Consider the following 16,568-nt stretch of genomic DNA (forward strand, 5'->3'; position numbering starts at 1 on the left):
TTGACTGAAGTAAGCGCTTGTGAATCAAGATTTTCAGTCAAATTCTAAAATACAAATTATAAGGGTGCATTCGATCCTCTGTAATAAATAATTTGTATCTTTTTCATTTCCTTGGCTTTTTTAGTTTATATCATTATCCAATTCCATCTATTTTAATTTTCAATATTACGTTAAATTATTATTACTGTTAGTTATCTTAACAGTTTAAAGAAAAGTTTGACTGAGAATAATAATTTTATTCAATTCATTTTCAGATTGTTTCTTAAAAATTAACCGTTTTAATATCAATTCTGAAATCAGTAATTATCTGAAAATTAAACGTACTTAGGCTTAATCAATCACATCACAACACTCTAAAAAATAGTTATATATCATCGCATCACATTTGTGATTTGCATTATCATTTTGGACACAGATTTTGCCGTTTTAACATAGCTTTGAAGTATTTTTAATCCTAAACTTACACATATTTATTTCCTTATTAATGAATTAATTATATTATAAATAAATTTAATGAAATGGATAAATATAAATATGCAATGAATTACTCCCTTGATATCTTTTATAAATATAATTTTTATAATAAACAAAAGTATAAAAAAAGGCATAAACATGTTCAAAAATAGATATTTTTATTTTTATAATTAAAATAAAAACATTCAGGTATATTTTTCTTAAAAGAGAGAAGAATATAATAATTATGTATAAAAAAACTATAATGATTATGTTTGAGAAAAAAGACTCATGCTTTACTCTTTTGTAGTATATTTCACTTTTCTCTTCTCCGGTGATTTTCCACTTCTCAAAACTATGAAATGCCATTTTTCCCCTGTCCGCGTGGTGGGTGCAACACAGTGACGCACCAGCGTACTTGAAGTACGTGTTAGGTTATCGGCACGTGCAAAGCGCGTGGTCAATGCTCTCCCCGGGTGTTGCCAGAGGTCGGCTCGCTCGGCTAGCGAGCCTTATCCAATTTCTTATAAAATTTCTGATAATCTCACCTACACCCACCCTTTCCCTCTCTCACAGTCATCCCCATTGGCTATCCCGCACCAAGCCAATCATTTGCAATTACCGTTTTGTTTCCTGCCTTGACCACACACGTGCGAAAACGACCTCCCATTGGTCGACGATGCAAGAGCGCAATAGCCTGGGGCACCGTACGGAACTGTAGATAAGAGGCCACGATTAACTTGTGCTTGAAAAAATTAAAAAAGAGAGAGAGAGAAATAAATTTAAAAATTTTGGAAATATTTTTTGTTCACCTCAATTCGTATGAATATGTATTAATTAATAATCAAAATTGGAAATAATATATTAATTCTGTGAATCTACGTTTTATATTTCACAATAGCGTTTTCCTGATTATTCATTTTTATTTTGTTGTGTGAGAAGAGGAAGAAGAGGAATACGGAGAAGAAAGACGAAAGGGTAGAGAAAGATAAAGAGGGGAAGATCTTGTAAATAAGGAAACCCTAGTTTTTCCTTTTTTGGGTTATTTTTCAAATTTTTCCTATTAATTTTCAGCTACAACCTGCTACTGTTACCAATAAGGAATCTCTTGTCATTGCTTCAATCGAACGAGGTCTGTTTTCAATTTCCCATTTCTCAATTTCCTGTGCCCTTTTCTGTTTTGGTTTCAAGAAGGGGCAAAAGAAAGAGGTGTTCTTTTTTTTGTTTTTTTTGTTTTTATGTGTTTGTTTTATAATCGGGTTTATCGTCATCGATCCTGTTGTGATGGAAAATCGCTCGAGTTTTGTTGGAATAATGCTTTTTTGTGACCCCTTGTAAAGGGTGTTTGTTCCTGTGGTCAATGTGATGTAACCTATGGTGGAGGTCAAGAATTTGGGGCTTTTGCATAGTATCTAAGATTGGAATATGTCTTGTCGAATTACCATGTGCTTGAGTGTGTGATGTGTCTGCATTTTGGTAAAGTGGTAATTGTTTGCCACCAGGAAAGTATGTACCGTTATACAGTGTGCTTGGTTTTCACTTCATGAATCTACTTCTCACGTGTTGATGTTTGAGAATGTGTGTGTGTGTTTGTAGGTTTGGAGTTAGGTTGCTATGTTTCTCTTCAATGATTAACGGGATTGTGTTTGCTGTTCTATTTGTCAATTTTGCAGAGTGAACGAGTTTTGTGGGATTGTGTAATTTTAGGAAGACGCAAAGATGATGTCCAGGTCGTATACAAATCTTTTAGATTTGGCTTCCGGGAATTTCCCAGCAATGGGGAGGGAAACTAGGGAACGGAGGCGGTTGCCAAGGGTTATGAGTGTTCCGGGGATTGTCACTGAGCTAGATGATGATCAGGCAGTTAGTGTTTCATCTGATAATCCGTCAACTGTTTCTACCGATCGGATGATTATTGTAGCAAACCAGCTACCGGTGAAAGCAAAGCGAAAAGAGGACAATAAAGGGTGGAGTTTCAGTTGGAATGAGGATTCATTGCTTTTACAGCTGAAGGACGGATTTCCTGAGGATATGGAAGTTCTTTATGTTGGGTCGTTACGTGTTGACATTGATCCAGCGGAACAAGATGACGTTTCACTACATTTGTTGGATAAATTTAAATGTGTCCCGACTTTTCTGCCCGCTGACGTTTTGTCAAAATTTTATGATGGTTTCTGTAAAAGGCAGTTATGGCCACTTTTTCATTACATGTTACCGTTTTCAACAGACAAAAGCCACCGATTTGATCGCACTTTGTGGGAAGCCTACGTGTTGGCAAATAAGCTATTTTTTCAAAAGGTAGTTGAAATAATAAACCCAGAGGATGACTACATTTGGATTCATGATTATCATTTGATGGTGCTGCCAACTTTTTTAAGAAGGCGTTTTAACAGGGTCAAGATGGGATTTTTTCTGCATAGCCCCTTTCCATCATCAGAGATATATAGGACTCTTCCGGTCAGGGAAGAGATACTGAAAGCTTTACTAAACTCTGATATCATTGGATTCCATACCTTTGACTATGCCCGCCATTTCCTTTCCTGTTGCAGTCGTATGTTGGGTCTGGAGTATCAGTCAAAGAGGGGCTATTTAGGATTGGAGTATTATGGAAGGACTATCAGTATTAAGATTATGCCTGTTGGGATTCACATGGGTCGGATTGAATCAGTTATGAGAATGGCAGATGAGGAGTGTAAGGTAAGGGAGCTCAAACAGCAATTTGAAGGAAAAACCATCTTGCTTGGTATTGATGATATGGACATTTTTAAAGGCATAAATTTGAAGATTTTGGCTATGGAGCAGATGCTCAGACAACATCCCAAATGGCAAGGAAGAGCTGTTCTGGTCCAGATAGTTAATCCTGCAAGAGGTAAAGGGATACATATAGAGGAGATACACACTGAAATACAAGAAAGCTGCAGCAGGATCAACAGAGTGTTTGGGCGACCTGGTTACGAACCAATTGTTTTTATTGATAGATCGGTTCCTTTTGCTGAAAAAGTTGCCTATTACAGCATTGCTGAGTGTGTTATTGTCACAGCTGTAAGGGATGGGATGAACCTGACTCCTTATGAGTATATCGCTTGTAGACAGGGAATATCTAGTTCTGAATCATGTTCCAACGTCAGTGACCCAAAGAAGAGTATGCTAGTAATATCAGAATTTATTGGCTGTTCTCCATCACTTAGTGGGGCTATCCGTATAAATCCATGGAATGTTGAAACAACTGCAGAGGCAATGAATGAGGCCATCTCAATGAGTGATGGAGAGAAACAGCTGCGGCATGAGAAGCATTACCGATATGTCAGCACTCATGATGTGGCTTACTGGTCACATAGTTTCTTGCAAGACATGGAGAGGGCTTGCTCAGACCTTTTAAGGAAAAGATGTTGGGGAATAGGTCTTAGCTTTGGATTTAGAGTTGTGGCACTTGACCCTAATTTTAAAAAGCTGTCGATTGATGCTATGGTCTCAGCTTACAAGAGGTCAAAGAGTAGGGCCATATTGTTGGACTACGATGGTACTGTGATGCCACAAAACTCCATTAATAAGAGTCCAAGCAAGGAGGTCTTGTCTATTTTGGACACACTCTGTGCAGACACCAAAAATGCAGTTTTCATTGTTAGTGGACGGGGAAGGGAGAGCTTAACTGAGTGGTTTGCTCCCTGCAAAAAGCTTGGAATTGCTGCAGAACATGGGTACTTCTTGAGGTCTGATCTCTCTCTCTAACCTGTCATCTATTTTTTTGCTTTGCTTAATATTAATTGTTCTATGATTACTTACTGTATGTGACATATGAAACATATCATTAGGTGGGGGATGAAAGTGCTTTTCCAGTCTAATATGATAGTATTAATATATTAATTTTGAAATCCGTTAATCTATAGTTTTGCAAATGCTGCTAGTGAATCATCCTACTCTATAGTTTAAACTAGTGTTGAGAACACTGACATTGGCTTCCAGCAAAAGAAATTCCTGTTGAGTGGTATTTTATTTCTAAATATGTTTTCCGCCACCTCCCGTATGAATGTGCCATGTAAATCAAATCTAGAAGCTGCATTTGTACTTTACTATCACATAGTTTCTCAAATATTCTTTTTCTTGATCTTAAGTCCTTAACAATTTGTCTCATGTTCTGTGATTTGATAATGTGGCAACTTTTTAGAAGTTTTGACCCTTTTTCAGATGGTCCCAGAATGGAGAGTGGAAAATATGTGGTAAGTGCTTCGAATTTGGATGGATGCAGATTGCTGAACCTGTAATGAAACTATATACAGAGGCTACTGATGGTTCCAGCATTGAAAGAAAAGAGAGTGCTTTGGTCTGGCAATACCGTGATGCTGACCTTGGTTTTGGATCTTCTCAGGCTAAGGAAATGTTAGATCATCTAGAAAGTGTTTTGGCCAATGAGCCTGTTGCAGTGAAGAGTGGCCAATTCATTGTTGAAGTAAAGCCACAGGTATATATAATTTCTCTGAATGATTTGCCTGTGAAAAAAATGGGCCTTTTCATTTTACTATTGATTAATGTCAAAGCCACAGGTATACATTTTTTGTTGTGTGCTGCATCATATCTGTTCCTTCTGCTTTCATATTTTTCAGGTGACAAATATATAGCTATAGATAGCATATAGTAAACCTGCTATATTATTTCTTAATAAAAATAGAGGGCTTGCGTGAGCTGCAGAGAGCTCATTAACACTTCATTGTAATGTTACTTCTGCCATTAATTTGTTCAAAAAATTGTGGTGAACCATTGAAAATGTTTTGATGTCAAACTCTAGGTACGATGGAACTTTTTGTACCAAAAAAGAAAAAGTGAAAGATATGAATTTGCAAGTTCAATTGACGCTGTTGAATGAGTTTTAATGGTCAAAGTTTTCAATTCAATATTGAATTCATACCGCCAGCATTGCAGCTGGTTATTTAATTTTGGCTTGAAGCCTGAACTTTTTAATTGATATATGCCAAATAATTGTGCTGCACCACCCTTAGGGGAAAGAACTGAATCATCTGATTCCATTTGCAATGTGTCTTGCAGGATGTGAGCAAAGGCTTAGTGGCTGAAAGGATATTTTCGTCAATGGCTGAGAAGGGTAAACAGGCTGACTTTGTTCTCTGTGTTGGTGATGACAGATCTGATGAGGACATGTTTGAAATAGTTAGTAATGCAATCTCAAGGAATATTCTTGCCACCAATGCTTCTGTATTTGCGTGCACGGTTGGACAAAAACCAAGCAAAGCAAAGTATTATCTGGATGATACAACTGAAGTAATAAGCATGCTAGAATCTTTGGCCGAAGAATCTGATTCCTCACCCTGCATAGATGAAACTGAGGATTCCTCTTGGAAGGCAAATGTGAGTTGAGGTTTCACCTCATTTAGATTATTTTTTTCTTTTTTAATTGGAATGTAATATTCGTGGTGACATTTGGGGCGTTTGCAGAGTATGCTTTTTTCTTTTTTTTCTTTTTTTTCTTTTTCTTCCTTCAATTATATATTACATATATTTTTGGGAGAATCCCGTCATTATTTTCTGTTCTTGCCATTGATAATTTTACTATTTTGGTTCCGGGAGAGCAGATAAAGATGTTAATTTGGTTTTTTATTCCTATGACAAACGAAGAAAAGAATGAAAGCTCTTGCTTGCTTGGCTTTGGCAACCATTCCAAAAGTTTATGTTGTTGATAGGATATGGAAAAACTAGATTTTGAATTCTGGACAAAATAATTTACTAAGAGAAATGCACTAGAGCTACAACCAAAATTCCAAAAGTGAAGTATAATAACGTGAAATATGCACATGAATTGTAATTTATCTTAATATTACTTTATGTTGAATTTACGACGGTCATAGATTAATTTTTATTTCAATACTATTTGAGTTTCTGTTTTGAATTTATGTTTATAATTTAATGTATATTCTTATTATATACATACTAAAATTTGTTTTGGAAGTCCATCTTCTCCACCCATAAGCGTTGGGAGGGAACTGAGAATGATCGCTGGTTATAACGTGGGACTCCACTCCCATTGGTCTGTTCATGCTGATGTTGGAAGATTCTGAGTCATCATTTTTTTAAAAGGCGGTGCCTTCTTCTGCCTAGAGCTTCTACGGTGGTCCGTTAACAGCTGTTTACACAATAATTTTTACAAGAAATGGCATAATTGATCTCTCATGGTACAGCAATGAAATCCAGTTGGGTGTCCAAAAAGAGCTTTTGTGTATACATCTCATCTTGAAATTTTGACTTTTTCTTTTGGTTAAAAAATTAAAGAGAAAGAAGAGAGAAAAAATAATTTTAAAAATACACATTAAATTATAGAAGTGTTCAAGAACCAATCTAAACTTATCTAAATCGTTAAGTTGAATTGATAAATTAAAAATTGAATAAATCGTTAGCAAAAAAAAGTTGAAAATAACAAGTTAAACCTTTTTTATGTAATTTGGTTTAATATTAATTTTCATGTTTAAAACTAAACTTGAACCAAAGTTAGCCATATATATATACTAAATTTATACTAACTTTTTAATTCTATCATTTTATGTACCAAAAAAATTATTCTTTTGTTTTTTAGTGAATACAAGAGTTCACTAAAGTCAAAGCATACCTTAAAGGATAAAAAGTGTTTATAAAGGTACTTACAAATCATTTATCAACTAGGTTCTCTCATCGATAATGGAATTTAAAATTGCATTTTTGTAAAATACAAATCTAATCCTTATCAATGGAACCAACCTTTGTGGCAAAATAAATAAATTATTCTACTATTTTATAAACCATAACTTATAATATATTTTATTGAATGTATTTGGATTTGATTTTTTTAAGCGAGTTATTTTGACTTTTGATTTAATTTAGACTAAGTTGTAAATTTTTTTTATTAAATTATATTTATAACAAGTTCTTTCTATGTTTACTATGTTTTTTTTACATGCATAAAATTTCAGTTTATAAAACAATATTATCCCTTAACAAAAATTGAAATAATCAATCATATCTAAACAACAAATAATTAGTTTAAATTAATTATTTTTTATGACATTCTCAAACTGGTTTAAGTCAAACGTCTTTATCAGATTCTCTCTTTGTATATTATAAAATAAATCATTAAAATTATTCTAGACATTTTATGTGTATATTTTCTTTTTCTTATCACATAAAATAAAAAGTACTTTTTTCTCTGACCAAATAAATATAAAACAATTCCCTTTTTCATCGTATTTTTTGTATTCCATTTTATTTCACTCATTTTCTTCATACAAGGAGTAAGTAATATCAGGCATAACTTTTCAAAAAATTTCGATAAATCTTGACAAGGGTAGTGTTTGCTCACAGGATTATCACACATCTCAAGGAAAGCACATTGGGATAGATTTCCGATCGGCCAATGACCAATTGTCATATTGGATCGTTGTCACTGATAGCTATTTTTTAGTATTAAATTATATTATCTTGCTAGATTTCTCTAGCACTTTAGCCCTTTTAAGATTTCTTATTAATACATTACACCCCATGTTTACAATTTTCTTAAAAAGTTTACCTTATTTTGTTCGTTGGTTTTCTCACTCACACAGCAGCTTTGCAATAACTCATGAGTGTAGGAAGATACTCACTCAACCTATGGAACTCAAATGCAATCTGCAAATTTAGACCCCCATAAAAAAAGAGTATAAATATTGATTAAAAAAGTACAACCTATAATCATACAAGGTTGTTGAATGATGGTAAGATATAAGAATTTTGATGGGTCCTTTGGCAAATATTACCAGAATGATTCTACCCAGCAAGTTTTATAATCTGTTTTAATCCCACATCCCATGTCTAATAAAGTGTGTTTTCCAAAAATATCTTCATTTAAAGATTATTTTCAGACATGTTTAAAGCTACCAATTCATTTTTAGGGACAGAATGATTGATTTAACAAACATGGGTGATGGTGAGTAGTTAAAGTGGATAGTAAAAAAGAACAATTTACATTTTATAATATTTTTTATAATTACACATTCTTTGGAATAAGAATTTTAATATTACAAATTTGACAACATGAACATAATTTCATATTTTTTGGTTTTAAAATTTATCCCTCATTTATAACAAAAAAAGGCAATAAAAATAAATATAAAGATTCTTATATTTATTCATCTAGTAACACGACTAATATTTTTATGAGCCAGAATTTATTAATTTTTTAACGTGTCTTCAAAGATAAATAATAATATTTTTCTCAAAAAAATAAATGATAAAAATTTATATATAATAAATTTATATTAACAATAATAAAATATTATAATATTTAATACATTAATAACATTGAATATTATAATTGTAATAAAATTTTAGAATTTATTATACTTTTAGACAAATACTAAAATAACTGAATTTTATTAAGCTGAATAGAAAGGGTACTCAAATTCAACCCATGTTAATAACTAATCGATTTTTCAACTCAATAAATTTAGTTCACTAATAAATGCAATTATTTACTTGGCGGGTCGTCTATTGAAAAGTTCATGAATAATTTTATTTTTTATTTTATTGTTAGAAGATAAATAAAGTTTAATTACTTAACATTTATTTATAAACTGTGAGTACTAATTAAAAAAAGCATAAAAGCATTCTTAAATAAAAGTGTGTTAAGATTTTTTAATTGTATCAAGTAGTTTTTTTTGTCATATGTTGTATTTATTTATTTTATTCAAATTAATATAGTATTTATTATTAATAATTATAGAATTTCAATTTTTTAAAATTTTTTAACTCTAAACATTGTCATGTATTTTTTAATTATTTATTAAAAATTTAAGTTAATAACATCTATTCAATATATGAAGAATTACTAATATATTGAGTTCGATATTAAATAAAAGGATAAATATATAATATGTATGAAAAAATGTTGAAACTAATAAATTTTATTATAAATTATGTTTTAGTATAAATTATAAATCATAACTTAAAATAGATTATATTTTTAAAAAGTATAAATATATTTAATAAAATATATTATAGGTTTGTATTTAATAAGAGTGAAAAAATTAATATAAAGTTAATATATTCATGATTTAGTTTGACTTTAAATATAAAAACTGAAAATTAAATTCAACCAATGTAAGAAAATTTATTTATTTTAATTTATTTAGTTTTTTAAAATTAATTTAGCAATTTAAAATAAAATAGATTCTTGAGCAGATTTAATACATATGCAATTACTTAATCATCTTTTATAAAAAAAAATTATTAACTATATTTAATCATTTTGGAGAATCTTGATGGAGTAAATTAAGAAGAAAAAAAAAGAGTGAAAAGGATATGGTTGAATGTAACGGGGTCAAATTATAATTATATAAAACACAGGAACTCAATAAAAGAAAGAAAAAGTAGCAATTAAGTCGCATAAGTGGTGGGACCCATCAGCTTTCAATATAAATTAACTGAAGACATGACATATACCGTTTTCTCTGCTTTCTCTGTGTCATCAGACTCTGTATCCTCTGTTTTCGAGTCACTGAGTCATGGCGATTCGCAGCTCGCTCAACGGACCATCTCTTCGCCGGAGCTCCGTCGCCGGAGCTAGATTCATGTCGTCGTGGTTCCGCACCATCGAGCCGGCTCCTAAGGACCCGATCCTCGGAGTCACCGAAGCTTTCCTCGCCGATCAGAGTCCAAACAAAGTCAATGTCGGAGTGGTGAGTTCTCTCTCCATTTCTGATCAATTTTCCTGATTTTATCTTATTCACGGAAATTGAACCAAAATCAAATCTATTGAAATATTATGTCTAGATTTTATCTTTGTAAATAATCTTAATCGTTAAATAAAGAATTATTATATAACTCTTTATATTTTTAGGATAATAAATATATTTTTATTTAATATAATAAAAGGAAGATTGTTAAGAGAATTTGTAGAAATATGTATGCTAAAGCTCGGGAAAGTGAAAGGATCCAATCCAATCACCTAAGCAGCACTACTGTTCTATTCGTCATTGACAGCAAATAGTAGTTCATTGTTCTCTCTTTATTTTGAATGATTTTCGATAATTTTTTTGGTCAGATTTCTGATTCGTGGATTTTGTAAGCAACAGCAAATAAAAGACTGAAATTTTGAAAATCTGTTTACACGCCACAGAAACAGGATTTTTGTGATTTTGTGAAATTTATGAATTATTTTGAGTGGATCGCTGTGTAATTTAATTTATTTATTTACAAAAGGGTGCGTATCGCGATGACAACGGAAAGCCTGTGGTTTTGGAATGTGTTAGAGAAGCAGAAAGGAGGATTGCAGGAAGCGAGTTCATGTGAGTGAAATATCTTTTTTTTTTTTTTTTTTTACTATTATTATTATTTGACTAATACAAACAAGGGATTCAAAACCAAAAAGTATTAAATAAAAAGTAATTATTTTAGGTGTGCATTAAATGTTAATTTTCATTAAATATTTTTTATTATTTAATTAAATGTCCGTGATGGCATGATGCAGTAAGTAAGTTAGCATCACCTTATTTTATCGTAGAAGAATGTTAACAAGTGATTTTAAGACCCTGATTAAAAAATTAAAATAAAAAAATCTTATAAGTAAATGTTTAATACATATTCACTATAATTTTTGACATATTCTTACGTAATGTTTAGTAATTTTTTTATTTATTAAGCTTTTAACTAATGTCTTTTTTTATGCTCGATATGAGAATGCAACTCATAATTCGTTCCTTGTGCCGATTAATGGTGGCCGCGTAAGGTTCATCCACTAGCTGTTTTTGCTTTTTGGGTGTGAATGGACTGCGTAAGACACTTTTGGGAATATGATGCTACCTAGCTCTTGCTGCGTCCTTTGGGAACTACTTTCCTTTTTCTCTTTTGTTAGGGAATTACGATTCCTTGCACTTTATGATTAGTTTCTTTAGTTGTTTTAGGATGATGTAGGGAATACCGCTTTACTGCATTAGCTTTTCTGGTGTGAAAACTGAAATCTTTTTTAAATCCAATCCCGAATTTTTCATCCTCATTTTTAAGGGCATACCAAACTGACTAAAGAATATGCTTTTGTATAGGTTTGAGTCATCGAATTTATTATGATAAATTTAAGTATACTAATTGATATAACTGGTTTTGCAAAATGTGGGACTAGTTGAAAATTTTCAAATTTATGACGTCTAAAATTTAAATTTGTGAAGTTCTAATGCCACATAGCACGATCCTTTCTCCTTTCACGATATGTAGATTTGATGATAAAAACCCTTGACTTTGCCTTTCTCTTTTGATTGAATGCGGCATCAGCTGTGCCAGTCAAGATATTTCTGAAAGTCAGAAACTAAGTAGAATTGTAGCACACACGATCAAAGTTGTTGTTAAAGTGGTAGTTGACGAGGATGATAAAAATTCCTGTTTGTCAAGGAGAAGGAAAAAATAAAAAAGAAAAAAGAAATTGATGTAGTAGTCCACTTTTCTTCTTCTGCTAACCAGACATGTAAACCAAGTTTTGTTGAATTAGCTAATTGCCTCTGTTTTTAAAATCGTTTTGAAAATGAAATAAACAATCAATAAAAGTTGAGTTCTCTGGATTCATTGAAATATATGTTCCATCAGATTCAGATTTGCTTTCCAAGACAAGCTTCTAAGTATATCAGCTAGTAATTTTCTCCAGAAACACCTCTTTTTTTTTTCTTTTTTTTTTTTTTTGCCATGTATTCATTACACCACCCAACAATAAAATAAGGGTCTTTCTGTTCATATAATTTCTGCTTTTCTGATGAAGCAAATGTTTGACCAGGGAGTATCTACCTATTGGTGGAAGCATAAAAATGGTAGAAGAATCCCTGAAGCTGGCATATGGAGAAAATTCCGAGTTCATCAAGGATAAAAGAATTGCGGCAGTGCAGGCTTTATCTGGGACAGGTGCATGTCGACTTTTTGCTGCGTTTCAACAGCGTTTTCATCCCAACACCCAGATCTATATACCAGTGCCTACTTGGGCCAAGTACGTATTTAGGAATTAGGACAATTCTCCCTTTAAATATTAATATTTCTATTGACTTTATGAGCTTTTAGATTTTGATATTTATAGTTATAAATTATCTGTTTGTCCCACATCTTGCTTATATATTTTTTTCTAACTTGAAAAATTACAGTCACCATAATATTTGGAGAGACGCTGGAGTGCCAATGAAGACATTCCGTTACTATCACCCCGAGTCTAGAGGATTGGATTTTGCAGGCGTGATGGATGACATAAAGGTATACTTCTCTTGTAAGAAATGTCATCAACACATTCTCAAATTATTAACTAAAATTTATTATAAATTATATGAGTCATGCTCTTAAATTTTATGATTCTCAATCATATTTTTATAGTTTTTAGTAAATTTTAACTAATAATTAGAAGTATGTTAAGAAGAGTGTTAGAGAATATATTTTTAGCACTCCTCTTCCTGTCCTTATTAACCCAATGATTCTTCTTCTTCTTCTTTTTTTATGTCAGCTTTGCTAGTATTCTTACTACTTATATTAATTATTTCTTATACAGAATGCCCCAGATGGTTCCTTCTTTCTGCTTCATGCTTGTGCCCATAATCCTACTGGTGCAGATCCTTCAGAAGAACAATGGAGAGAGATCTCTACCCTAATAAAGGTAACAATTTATGGAATGATACATAAAATCACTGAATTTTGCTGTTCTTTGTTTTAGTTTTTGACTCTTATTGTTCGTTGTTATGATTGTTTTCAGGCTAAAGGTCATTTCCCTTTCTTTGACATGGCATATCAAGGTTTTGCAAGTGGTGATCCAGAGAGAGATGCAAAAGCCATCAGGATATTTCTTGAAGATGGTCATTTAATTGGACTTGCTCAATCATATGCAAAAAATATGGGACTGTATGGCCAGCGAGCAGGATGCCTAAGGTCATTTTTTATTTATCTTTTGAATACAGAAATCTCTTAATAATCTTGCTTTCGTAAGTAGTCTATTTTACAATATAACTCCAGAGCATAATGCTATGAATAGGTTCTTCAGTGGCATTTATTGGGGTTGTGGAGTGACATATGTTGAACCTTGATGATTCTCTTAATACATTGGATGTAGACAACCTGCGTGTCAGCTAAAATATGGTGCTGATTGTATTATCAAGTTAAAACTATATGCTATTTCGCTCTCCAATTTTAGTTCCTGAAGTTAAATTGATTTTGAGACCTCAGCTCCGAAAAGTCTATATATATGGAGGGGATAAGAGTGCAGGGGATTTGAAATATTAGAATATCAAGATTTATGTAAGAATATTAGCATTTTAGAATACATATAGTCATTTATGTTGATTAGATTAGAACAATCAATTACTGATTGATGGATAGAGATAGTTTTTGATCAGCTGAGATTACTCTCTAATTAATTGTAAATAATAAAAAATAAATACTAGAGCATGACACAATATCTCTCAATAATTGTATCTCTTGATAAAATTAAAATAACGGCAATTAATTAAAACACAAGGTGAACTGACAGTAATTACTTTAAATGCTTTGAGGAATGAATCTTAGATTTTCATTCTAATTCTAATAATCTGTGTATAAACATAGGATATTCGTAAGTTTAAACATTGAGCTGCTTTACAGAACTTCTGGTCTGGCTTGGCTGCGAAATGTGAATTATATTCAGCAGAGAAAAGTTTTCATAATTTTAAGTTTCCTGCAGCGTGCTTTGTGAAGATGAGAAACAAGCTGTGGCTGTAAAAAGCCAGTTGCAGCTGATTGCTAGACCCATGTACAGTAACCCACCTCTCCATGGAGCACTTATAGTTTCAACTGTCCTTGGTGATCCAGAGTTGAAGAAGTTATGGCTTAAAGAAGTCAAGGTAAAGCGCCATTTTTGCTTTTTTCCCTTTCCCCCGTAAAAGCACCATATATGATGCTGCAGTATGTTATTTTTTCTGTATGGAGAAGTATGATATATCAATAATATCACATATATGTTACCTTTTTGGAGTGTCATTGACTGAGCATAACATTCATGAGGCAATGGTGCCATGCCACGATAGGAAGAAAGTTAGAAAGCAGGAAATTTCAGCATGCAGGCAGTCGTCAGTTTGCTGCCTTTGGGAATTTTTGCCTTCTGTTGCACTCTTAAATACAGATTTCATGTTGGTTTTGAAACTCAGAAATTTGTAAAATACTTTACGTTGAATATTACTTTTTTGGGGATGGTTGCCTTCCATTTTGGGTACTTCAGAAGCTGGCTTAGTGCATGCGCTTTTCTAGTCAAATTTATTGTGTCACATCGTGCAAACATAATTAGTAGAAGTATTGTTATTTCACAAGGTTTTTCAGATTATGTTATTTTTGTCAAATATGCCATTTTTTTTCTGTCACTGTTACTAAGTTTTGTTAATATATTCCAAATTGTAATGTAAAAACAATATTATCAATTTTTAATAAACGGTCAGTACAAAATTAGACACAAAAATAAAGTCGGGGTAATAGATTGAAATTGGACTACCATATATTGTATCTTTACAGGTTATGGCAGACCGCATCATCGGAATGCGGACAACACTTCGAGAGAACTTAGAGAAGAGAGGGTCTCCTTTGCCATGGCAGCACATAACCAATCAGGTTCAGTTGAATATGCATAATGCACAACTGTTGCAACCACTTTTTACTTTCTTTTTCTTTGCTTATTTTAGTTGCTTGAAGTTTTCTTTATCCTTCACTTTTTGTTACATTGGAGTGTAATAAACTTGGTAAGGAAAAGGGATACAGTCTAGCGAAGGATTTAGGATTGAACTTCCAACATCATCATCGACTCAACTTCATCTTGGTTAGCTTGTTACTTCTCTCAGAGGTTTTTTTTACTTATGCAGATCGGTATGTTCTGCTACAGTGGAATGACACCAGAACAGGTTGATCGTTTGACAAACGAGTTTCATATTTACATGACTCGCAACGGTCGTATCAGGTAATACACCTAATCTTCTTTCTACTACTATTTTCATGTATTGGAAAGTATGTTAAAAATCTGTAAACATGAATGTAAATATGAATTTAATATAAAAGTTATAACTACTAACGTTGAAATAAACGTAGATCATGACCATTCAAATGCAAACCTAAACATTCTATTCTTTACACTTTTGATTTCCTGAGATGTAGCAATGGGTAGTTTACTGTTATTTATATATGTGTGTGTGATTATTACAGTATGGCTGGTCTTAATACGGGCAACGTTGGATATGTGGCCGATGCTATCCATGAGGTTACAAAATCAGCCTAGATTATTCAATTATACAAGAGAACAAATTTTTGCCCTTGGGAATGACAAACCCATCAGAAATAGTCTTGTCCAGGGGAGCACAATAAAATTTGGACACATTTCATCATCGTACTCATTTTCATCACCTTGTTTCAACTGTGGTTAGAGGGTAATATTCAGGGTTTTCCCATGCATATTGAAGACCCCTATGACATTAGATCCATTTTTGTAGTCCTCTTTGTAGGCACTTTGCGATGCATCTCCTCACCTTTTATTTTTTTAAGCAAAATAATTTGAAAAGTGGATTGAATAAGAGGGGTTTATTTATAATGAAACAGCTAGTAGTAGGTTCACTTTTACTATACTGTCAGGCATTATTCTTGTCATTGAACATTTGCCATTGTTGATTCTATAGGGATCTTCAGAAGCTTGATTTTTCAATACCTCTATAAGCTCGATTTATGACATGCATATTTGGTTCAACTTATTTTGGAAAAATAATCGTTTATTTCCTATAACTTTCTGGGAGAGTAAAAAATAAATGATTATTTCTCTAGAATTAAGCTAAATCAAACATGTAGGCTAATTTACTGGACCTGAGTTTGTTTAGATGTCATCCATGCCTATAATTTAGCCTACATTGCTGGAATTACCTTGTGCAAGCAAATGATCAAATCAATATCAATATATGGATACATTGCCGACATTGTAAGACCTAAATCGTGTAAATCTACGCCTTGCAATTTTGAAAGAGAGATTGAATGAAAATAAAATTTTATAATTGTCTCCAATCTATACTGAGGAAAATTGACTTGAGTCCAATGCTTGTAATCATTCTGTATGAAATTTAATAGTCAAATCAGTATTTGCATATCCT

General features: G+C 32.3%; 2 protein-coding genes across 3 annotated transcripts; both read left to right on the forward strand.

Annotated features, from left to right (window-relative positions):
• Positions 1-1,204: 1,204 nt before the first annotated feature.
• On the forward strand, positions 1,205-8,180 carry LOC113858020 (probable alpha,alpha-trehalose-phosphate synthase [UDP-forming] 7). The gene is made up of 4 exons (XM_027490420.1): positions 1,205-1,585; positions 2,127-4,163; positions 4,639-4,912; positions 5,494-8,180. The coding sequence occupies exons 2-4, from the start codon at positions 2,173-2,175 to the stop codon at positions 5,818-5,820; spliced, it is 2,592 nt and encodes an 863-aa protein (XP_027346221.1). The 5' UTR covers positions 1,205-1,585; positions 2,127-2,172; the 3' UTR covers positions 5,821-8,180.
• A 1,727-nt stretch (positions 8,181-9,907) lies between these two features.
• Positions 9,908-16,566, forward strand: LOC113857951 (aspartate aminotransferase, mitochondrial). 2 transcript variants are annotated; one of them, XM_027490300.1, is made up of 10 exons: positions 9,908-10,142; positions 10,666-10,751; positions 12,224-12,430; positions 12,582-12,687; positions 12,977-13,081; positions 13,178-13,350; positions 14,138-14,297; positions 14,959-15,054; positions 15,303-15,397; positions 15,640-16,566. In XM_027490300.1, the coding sequence occupies exons 1-10, from the start codon at positions 9,969-9,971 to the stop codon at positions 15,710-15,712; spliced, it is 1,275 nt and encodes a 424-aa protein (XP_027346101.1). In that variant the 5' UTR covers positions 9,908-9,968; the 3' UTR covers positions 15,713-16,566. The 2 variants fall into 2 exon arrangements, 1 of the variants encoding a protein (XP_027346101.1); XR_003503321.1 differs by having other exon boundaries at positions 9,931-10,142; positions 14,959-15,068; positions 15,640-16,059.
• Positions 16,567-16,568: the final 2 nt, after the last annotated feature.

This window comes from Abrus precatorius, unplaced genomic scaffold, assembly GCF_003935025.1.
Source record: "Abrus precatorius isolate BTA unplaced genomic scaffold, Abrus_2018 Scaffold2, whole genome shotgun sequence".
Classification (NCBI taxonomy): domain Eukaryota; kingdom Viridiplantae; phylum Streptophyta; class Magnoliopsida; order Fabales; family Fabaceae; genus Abrus; species Abrus precatorius.

Coding starts and splice junctions, on each gene's coding strand:
- LOC113857951 (XM_027490300.1), top strand. CDS start 9,969: ATGGCGATTCGCAGCTCGCTCAACGGACCATCTCTTCGCCGGAGCTCC. Junction 14,298..14,958: donor TATGGCTTAAAGAAGTCAAG/GTAAAGCGCCAT, acceptor GTATCTTTACAG/GTTATGGCAGACCGCATCAT. Junction 15,398..15,639: donor ACTCGCAACGGTCGTATCAG/GTAATACACCTA, acceptor TGATTATTACAG/TATGGCTGGTCTTAATACGG.
- LOC113858020 (XM_027490420.1), top strand. CDS start 2,173: ATGATGTCCAGGTCGTATACAAATCTTTTAGATTTGGCTTCCGGGAAT. Junction 4,164..4,638: donor GAACATGGGTACTTCTTGAG/GTCTGATCTCTC, acceptor ACCCTTTTTCAG/ATGGTCCCAGAATGGAGAGT. Junction 4,913..5,493: donor TTGTTGAAGTAAAGCCACAG/GTATATATAATT, acceptor TGTGTCTTGCAG/GATGTGAGCAAAGGCTTAGT.